The 9,099-nt window shown below is 30.7% G+C and overlaps 2 protein-coding genes across 2 annotated transcripts; both read left to right on the plus strand.

The window, feature by feature from the left end:
• The first annotated feature begins 3,165 nt into the window (after positions 1-3,165).
• Positions 3,166-5,846, plus strand: PAC (pale cress protein (PAC)). The gene is made up of 7 exons (XM_078997268.1): positions 3,166-3,325; positions 3,412-3,479; positions 3,933-4,127; positions 4,474-4,560; positions 4,654-4,704; positions 4,999-5,178; positions 5,411-5,846. Exons 1-7 carry the CDS (start codon positions 3,220-3,222, stop codon positions 5,651-5,653), a joined length of 930 nt encoding a protein of 309 aa, XP_078853394.1. The 5' UTR covers positions 3,166-3,219; the 3' UTR covers positions 5,654-5,846.
• A 594-nt stretch (positions 5,847-6,440) lies between these two features.
• Positions 6,441-8,315, plus strand: LOC145048683 (putative glutathione peroxidase 5). Its single transcript, XM_078997269.1, has 6 exons — positions 6,441-6,678; positions 6,784-6,860; positions 6,981-7,042; positions 7,509-7,627; positions 7,753-7,920; positions 8,007-8,315. Exons 1-6 carry the CDS (start codon positions 6,625-6,627, stop codon positions 8,037-8,039), a joined length of 513 nt encoding a protein of 170 aa, XP_078853395.1. The 5' UTR covers positions 6,441-6,624; the 3' UTR covers positions 8,040-8,315.
• The last annotated feature ends 784 nt before the right edge of the window (positions 8,316-9,099 follow it).

The raw sequence follows: 9,099 nt of genomic DNA on the forward strand, positions 1-9,099 counted from the left end.
TTTTCTTTTAATATATATATATATATATATATATATATATATATATATATATATATATATATATATATATATATATAACTTCTTATCTTCTTATAATAATAAATGAATAGTTTTAATCTCTATTTGACATGTGTCATTCTAATACAATTCCTCATTAATATCATGTTACATGTTAAAGATATATATTATTAGGCAACCCTTTAAAATTCAAATTTATTTTTTCTAATTATATTTTAAATTTGAAGTTATAATAACTTTAAAATTTTGATATATTTTATAATTAATAATTTATTTAAAGTAATTGATAAATAATTTATGAATTTTTACTATGAAAATTTATTTATTGCACGGATTATAAACTAGTATATTAATAGATATGTGATATTTTTTATCATCAGTTAAAAGTTTTATATGGCCACCATCTAAAAGTTGCAAGCAATGATGCTAACAAGATGAACCAAGTTGGCTCAAACTTGATTGTAGGTTGATGAGTACTCAAAGAAAAAATGAGCTTGATTTGAAGGCTCGAATAATTTGGAATATATGTTAATTCGACCATAAGTACATAAATATTGATTTTTGAGAAAATGATAAAATTAGCCAATTATACTAATTACATTACAAAAATAGTCAAAAAAAAAATTGAAATTGTAAAAATAGCCCTCAATTTGGCAGATGGAATTGCCCCATTTGCGAAATGACCATTCCATCTACGAATGTACAAGCTGCTAAAGCACAACTGTGTTTTAGCAGCTTGTACATTCGCAGGTGGTTTTTTTTTCTTCAGTATATATATTGAAAATGTAGGGTAAAATCGCAGATGGAATAGCCCCATCTGCAATTTACTCTCATTCCATCCGCGAAATGATGTAAGGATTATTAAGTGATGATCTTAATATATGCTAGCGAGCAATTATTATCATTGATCCATCTATATATTTTAATTATCATATTTTATAATTCCTTGAAATAAAAATTTCAGAATCTCCATAGTCGATCATATTTTAAGAAAGAAAGCAATGAATTAAGACTGTTGTAGTTGTGAGGTGTTAAAAGATTATCCGTAGTTATGGATATGACATAGTGATGCAACTAGTATCAACATGTACTTGATATTTTGTGAAGTACGGACACGATTAAAGTAAAAGGATATCCTAAAATTTTTCCGAAAAAAAAAATCACTACTGAAATTTTTTTTGAAAAAAGTTACACTACTGAAATTTATTTATGTTCATCTTGGGCTACCTTACGAACCACCTAGATCTACCTATGGGTACGGGAGTAACTCATACTTAAGGTATCACTTCATGGAATATTACTCACAAATAATTCTAAGATGATAATATTTTATGTCCTTGAAACAGAGATACATAGGACTCGACTTTAGCATCTTGTGTCTTGACGTCCTCCAATATTGTCTATGTAATTGTAACCGGTAGCTATACAGAATACCCTTCAAGTATGACATGATTTTAGAGGTAAGGTTGTATGTTGTCAAAGTTGAATTTTTCATTCTGACCACTGATAATATTAATATCACAATCCACTCATTGATTGCGAGCTAACAACTACACTCAAATATGATTGACATTCAATTATGCAGTGTGTTCTTGAGTCACCACAAATTTGTATTGAGAAATATAATCTTGAACATAAGAGCTAGATGAAAATTTCATATTTCTCGTTCACTCATATATAAAGAACAAATGATATGTTGTTATTTATCTGGGGATACATCGAGCCAAGGGTTTAGAAGATCTTAACAGTTGTCGGGAATGTAATGTTGTAAGTACGACCATAGAGATTTTGTGACGTGTTCAAGTGAGAGCATGTGGAGATATGCACACTAACGTAACATGTTGGTGACCTAATCCTCTCTACTAAATGAAAGTTTTTCTATCACATATCAATTTCTAATTAGTTTTAACACTTGTTATTTTGTGATATTTTTTAAATAAATAATATCCATATGTCAGTTTATGGTTATTTCAAATTTTAAAATTAAAAAGCCACATAATCTTATCTACTCTAATAAACGAAGATTTTTTTTGTCATATCTCACAATCTTATTTAATTTGCAAAATGTCATTTTGTGGTTATTTTGAATTAATTTTTTTTTCCATGCGTCATTTTATGGGTTTTTCTATTTTAATAAATTTCACATAATACTTTAATGTAATAATTACAATAAATGTAATAATAAATGAATATAAATTTCATTAATGGACTTACATTCTTATTTTAAAATACCTAAATTAAAGTTCATTAGTTTATTTACTTAAATTTAAAAGATAAAAAAATCAATTTTAATAATTCATTATGGTTATTATTATTTTTTTATAAATCCAAAATTCTTAAATATTTAGATATTTATATTTAATTTTTTTAATTAAACATGAGTCTTACACCTAGTACTTTTATATATGTAAGTATCAAATGTAATAAATATTATAATAAATTGCAATTAATATGTTTCTTCAATCCTTATTTCAAAATTTTATTTTAAAAAATATTTATTATTTACATTTTTATATTTTATTTTCTTTAATCAACCTGTGTAATACACGTGTTTTACACTTGACCCAAGATGTAAAGCAAAAACAAATAAGTAAATTCAAATTCAAATTCAAATTCAAATTCTAGTTTATGACTAGTTTAATTATTGAAACATAGCTTATAAGTTATAATTAAAGGCAAACTATGATCCCGTCGGTAAATAATTTCGTGAGCGTTTTATTCATAATCAATCGAACATAACATATGGTTGAAGTCTTGAAGACAAACAAAAATTCACAATAAGCATTGCATGACATGAGTAAGTTCATTTCTATAAATAAATAATTTAAGTTCATTGTATATTTGATCGTTAATTTTTATTTTGTACTCGGATCGGCATTTTGGTTTGATTTTTTTTGTGTTTTTCGTCCTTTACACACATCAAATTTGGGATTAAACAGATAATTTTGACCAAACCATAGGAACGGAAAACGCAACAAAATTAAATCGTAAAGACAATCCAAGTGTATAAAAAAAAATTAGAGACCAAATATGTAATTTTGATTATAGGAATGATTTCACTAATATACTCAATTTAATTTAATTTAATTGTTATTTATTTATTTATTTTGTGTTGGTAGGGATGGAGAGGGAGTACATAAACAAGGAAACTCGTAATCAGCACTCAGCAGTTTAAACTTTAAATTGAGTACCCCGGAAAATATGCAGGCACGAGTCTTCGGGCTATCGGTCCTCCCTCCCACCTCCATTACAGCCTTGTCGACATTCCCTACTTCTTTAAATCTTTCTCTTTCCAACGAACGCCCATGTCAGTATTTCTGTTTGACGCTCGATAATCTTTTAACATTTTCGTGCTCATCTATCTTCCTTTGGTTAATAGGGTTTTGTTTCCAGTTCTGTGTAGGAGCAAGAAGCTAGAAGATGAAGTCTTAGCTGGCCTCCCTAAAGAATTCCACGATGAAGTAAGCCAATTTGCTTCTTTTACTACTTGATACTTGATGTTCTTCTTAGCATTTCTGAAAAGGTATTCTTTGCACTTCTTATCCGGGGTTATAGCTAGAAGGTTTCATGATTGTTAATTCTTGAAATTCGCACATGTAAGGGTTCTGTTTAATAACTAGCCATATTGCTTCTTTTGGAACTCTACTACTTGATTCATCATGTTCTTCTATCGCCTTTTAGCATTTTTGAAAAGGGTATTTCGTGAAATTCGCCAACAAAGCTTATCTTTAATAGGTTATTTCTTACAACTTTATCTGGGGTTATAGCAAGAAGGTCTCTTGTCTGTTAATATTCTTGAAATTGGCCACATGATTATCGTAAAGTCATAATAATCACTGTAATCCCTTTTAGTACAAATGTAATTATGAAGTAAAAGGAAGGGCAAAATGGTCATATTTGGTGTGTGGTTTTAGGAATGGCAAGCACGTCAGCGAGAGAAGACTAAAGAGTTGGAAAGATTGCGCCAAGAGGAAGATGAAGAAGAGGAAAGAATAGTTGATGAGTATAGAGAAGTTGGCATGCACTTGAAGAATTTTCCTCAAGAAGATGTTTTTAGGGCAAAGAAATTGGTTTCCAGTTTCATCAAATCTGCTGAAGAGATCGAAGAGGTAATTGTTTGCTATCAATTCAGGATTTATGTCTCCTAAACTTCCCTGTTTTCTTCATGTAAAAGAATATATGATCTAAAAATGTGTGTTTTCAAAGTGATTATTGTGAGTAGACATTTATGTGAAAATGGATCAATTTGAATGATATTTTTTAATTATTATGAGAGGTCAAATGGATAAAAATTATAGAGATAAATCCGGTGTTATCTTAGAATATGTAAAAAGTTGTATGCTTTTTTTTTTTGTTCATATCATGAAAAGTTTGTAAAATTGAATCATACACCAGGGGAAATTGGTATGTGTTGTTAATATAAACTATAAAGGTAATGACTTTTCTTGTTGACAGAAAATTGAGGAAGCTGCTGAGAAAGGTGAACTGAATGAACTTGTTCTTCTGGTGATCTGGACTCGTCTTGATCTTGCTCGACGTGATGTATATTTTCAATATCTTTCATTTTTTGTAATTGTGTTTAAAACTTTTTTAAACTATTTGAAAAAAAAAAAAATCGTTCTTGCAATTTTCCAGGAAGAAAAAGATGCGATAAGAAGTCTAGATCTGTTATACAGGCGTGTCGAGGTATTCTTTTTGTTGCTCTGTCGCCTTATTAATTCATACATTCTCTAGGGTTTAATGCAAGAAATAGCAAACCTACTTTCATTTGTTTGTTTATTCCCTTTCTTCCTAATATAGCATTGTACTTTGAAAAATTTATCCAGCTATAAGAATTTCGTCCATATACAAAGCAATTTTCATGAGTAGAATGCTATAATTGGGTATATATTTCAATGGTATAATAGAAAGATGTTGAAAGTAGGATGTTATAATAATAAACAAATAAATGAAAGTAGGTTTCTATTTGTTGCATTTCAGACAGAGATCTTGAAGAGGCAAGCTACTCCAGCCATGAGACTGCTGAATGATCTTTTAATGATACATGATGAATACGATGAAGAAGGGTGGCTTAAAGCATGTAAAAAACGCATGATCGAAACCTTCCCACGAGAAGATCCCTTCAGCCTATTGGTCCCCACAGGGTTTGATCTTGACAAGGTACAAACCAAAGTTTCATATTTTTGTTTTAACCACCCATTTACGTCAACATTATATTTGTCGGTTTCAAATGAAAAGTTTCATGTGATACTTCTTGTGATCGTGTTTAATATATTAATTATTTACGTAAGTGAAAAAGTGTTATACAGGTCAACCAGACCCGTTTTGACTCGTTACATAATATTTTGTTTCTTATGTTTTTTATTATTTATTTATTTATTTATTGCATCAGCACCATGGTCCTCTGGTTAGACCAGCAATGGAGGCAGATGATCTTCTGTTACGTATAGATTTTATACGTGAGGTGGACACGTTGCTTAAAGAAGTTAGGCCTGTGGAAAAAACCGGAGGAGGATCAAAACTTGAAGCTCTTGATCCAGAATCTGTTGCAAAGAGATTAAAAGAACAAGAAAAGGGAAAGGTGATTCGCCAAGTTGAGGCCCTTTTGGATCTTGCCATAAAATTGGCTTGGTAGATTTATAGTAGTATAGCTTCGGAAGTAATAGATAAACTGATCTTTCAATTTTTTTTTTCTTTTTAGTTACATGTTACCCAGTTTTATATGTATAACTGTAGTATCTAATATTAAGTCGTGAGTCGTGACATCTCATTATAAAATTGTTACATTTTACTACTTTTGAAGAAAAAAAAAACTGTCATATGAAAAAGTTCTCTTTTGGTGATAAAGATCAACTTTGATTTAGGAAAAATAAGTTGCCTTTTTGAACATTTCTAAAAAGCTGGAGCTTTAGCTTTAGCCTTGTAGAATTTTTAAAAGCAAACAGAAGAGGTAGCTTAAATATATATAGACCTTCATGCGCTAATAAAACATTCAACGAAAACTGAGTAGTCAAAAATTATGATCTTTGTAAATTACTAAAGAACGAGTAAACTTGTGTCGGTTGAGATAAAAGTAAAAAACGTTGGATTGTTTATATTAGTGAGAAAAAGATAAAATAATATTTACTTTGACCCATTTAATTTATTGAAAGCTATTTTTTGTTTTTTTTTAAGTATAACGTTTTCCGATGAGATAGTTTATGTAGCGATTTATATATATATATTTTTTGAGTGAAGTCCATCATGTGAATATTGACTAATGAGGACATAGGGAACGGCGAATCGGCAATAACCAAAAATAAAAACAAGACGACAACTTTTTTTTTTTTTTTTTTTTTTTTTAAAAGGCGGAAGAAGTAGAGACTTATTGACGAAGCATTTGATATTTTGATTGGCACAAAAGAACAAAGTCAATTGATGCAATCAATACCATATGACATTTGCTGGCGCTCCAACAACTTCTAGTTCAATTCCATTTCATGCCATCTAATATAACTTAATCCAAAGGGAACATCCTCCCCTGTTTCACGGCGGCGCTGTTGGTGGTGCTCCTCCTCCTCCTCCTCTCATAAAACTTCCTAAACCTAAAGCTTCGATTGAACACTAATGGGTGCTGCTTCATCTGTTCCTGAACATTCGTTTCATCAGTTTACAGTCAAGGTTGTCTTCAATTTTTCTTATTCATAATCACAAACATACATCGATATTATTTTATTTGGAATGGGGTTTTGTTTGTTTGATTTAACCTCTGAGCAAACGATGCAGGATAGCAAAGGGAAGGATGTGGATCTTAGCATCTACAAAGGGAAAGTTGTTCTTGTTGTTAATGTTGCTTCTAAATGGTTGATTCTACTTTCTATCTCTACCACTCCTTGATCTCTTAAAATTTCTGTATAATTTCCAATCGCTTGCGCGTGTTCTTCGTGTTCTAACTGCTGGCTAATTTGTTTGGATTGAAACAGTGGATTTACAAACTCAAACTACCCAAAATTGACGGAGCTTTACGAAAAGTATAGAGCTAAAGGTATGCTTTTGTACCCTTTACAAGACTGGATGTATCATTGTCTTCAAATTGATTATCACAACCAGAAGAGAACGCTGTTTGGATGCGAGGATTTAAGGTTTAAAGTGAAGTGAATAATCGATACTATTAGATAAACAGACAATCAGTTGATTAGTTGAAACTTCAAAGAATAGATACCTAATTTAATATTTATCTGATTAGTCAATTTTTTTAATACAATATTATATTCTACATCCACTTATCTTATTCTTCCCTCTAAATAATAATCATAGATCGCTATCTATCTAGCTCAATGGATCTTGTCTGATCATTTCTCATTGGGGTCTGATTCCAAATCTCGAAAAACAAATGATAGTGTCACAAATTGTTTTGCATTCATATCATAAGTTGATAACAACAATATATTAATTTGTGAGCTAGAATAGAATGAAAATATAAAGTATGTGTTACTACATATTATGATCAGGTCTGGAGATCTTGGCATTTCCTTGCAATCAGTTCCTGAAACAAGAGCCAGATTCTAGCGAGAAAGTAGAAGAATTTGCATGCACAAGGTTTAACGCCACATATCCCATCTTCCAGAAGGTGAGTTTTCAGTCATCCTTACAAAAAAAAAATGTTTGTTTTTTGAAACCCTAAATGACACATTTCACATGAATAAACTGAAAGTTTGAAGTTTGAACTAATTATCAGTTGTTTCTTTGTTGAAGATTCGTGTTAATGGACCAAAAGCAGCACCTGTGTACAAGTTTCTGAAGGCAAATAAAGGAGGATTTCTTGGGTCAAGAATCAAATGGAACTTCACCAAGTTTCTAGTGGATAAAGAAGGCAGAGTCATAGGTCGTTATGGGCCAACTACTTCACCATTATCCATTCAGGTAATAATATATTATTCCCATGCATCATGCATCCCATGGAGTGAGTTCATTATTAAACTTAACTTTGTTGAATGTTGATGTTGCAGGGAGATATTCAGAAAGCACTGAATGCAGAGTGAAATGTAGCTGAAGAAAGGGTATTATTGGTATGTACACCAGAATTTATAGCCAATGTAAGAAAGACATGTGATGGTAGTAGTGATATAGGAATACGTTGGGTGATTTGTAGTTATGAAATGTTGAGTTTTGTAGCGCTTGTTTTTGGTTGTTTCAACATAATTTCAAGGATATGGAAATTAATGCAGATATTGACCCTTGTGTGGTGAAACATTTTTTGTAAGGAAACAGTTCTTTGCTGAAAGTATTTACAATTCCTATTAAAAAAATGTTTTTTATGTTGCTTTGCATATTATGTAAACTTCTTTGCTAAAAAGATTTATAATTCGTATTGACAAACCCTAATGTTGATTTGTCGATGCAATTTGCTATGGTTGAGAGGATACCATTGTCCTTAAAGTAAAAGACTTTATATGAGAGACTAATTTTGAAATTTTATCTTTGGTTGATAGATCCGCGCATTTGAAATTCGCACCTATCCAATAAAACTCTAAAATGCCTCAAAATAACACAAAATCCCCTAAATACATCTACTTACAAACACCTTTTGACTAAGGTTATAATTACCAAATCGAATACTACCAAACTCAAAACTCAACTCAATTAAAAACCTGAGCTCAAAATTTAACTGGAGCTTAAATTTCAATCCTATCCGAGCTTGATAAACTATTCACACTTTTGGGCTCAACTCGACTTAGTTGGTTATTGAAAAAATATATATATATATGAATTAAACTACAGAACCTCGAATCAACCCAGTTGGATTATGTAAATTTGGGTAAAAATAAAAGGTAAAAATGCAACTATAACCAAACTCAATCAAGCTCAGAAAGCCCATACGAGCTTGGTAATCATATATTTGAACTCAACTTGTTAAAATATCAGAGTTGGTTTTGAGTATCTGATGAGTTAGCTTGACCAGGTTACACACCTACCATACATAGGCTGCAACACGTGATGACTCTTGAACACAAAATGTCATAAACACACAATCTTAGACCACATATTAAACATTCACAAAGGCAAATTAACAGCAAAATGTGCTATATACCAAAAAAAAGA

Source organism: Lactuca saligna, chromosome 5, assembly GCF_052625555.1.
Source record: "Lactuca saligna cultivar CGN05327 chromosome 5, ASM5262555v1, whole genome shotgun sequence".
Taxonomy (NCBI): Eukaryota; Viridiplantae; Streptophyta; class Magnoliopsida; order Asterales; family Asteraceae; genus Lactuca; species Lactuca saligna.

Bases quoted from the DNA above. Each gene is read 5' to 3' on its own strand.
- PAC (XM_078997268.1), top strand. From the start codon at position 3,220: ATGCAGGCACGAGTCTTCGGGCTATCGGTCCTCCCTCCCACCTCCATT. The intron at 4,561-4,653 runs GTATATTTTCAA...GCAATTTTCCAG, and splicing joins TTGATCTTGCTCGACGTGAT to GAAGAAAAAGATGCGATAAG. The intron at 5,179-5,410 runs GTACAAACCAAA...TTATTGCATCAG, and splicing joins CAGGGTTTGATCTTGACAAG to CACCATGGTCCTCTGGTTAG.
- LOC145048683 (XM_078997269.1), top strand. From the start codon at position 6,625: ATGGGTGCTGCTTCATCTGTTCCTGAACATTCGTTTCATCAGTTTACA. The intron at 6,861-6,980 runs GTTGATTCTACT...GGATTGAAACAG, and splicing joins GTTAATGTTGCTTCTAAATG to TGGATTTACAAACTCAAACT. The intron at 7,628-7,752 runs GTGAGTTTTCAG...TCTTTGTTGAAG, and splicing joins CATATCCCATCTTCCAGAAG to ATTCGTGTTAATGGACCAAA.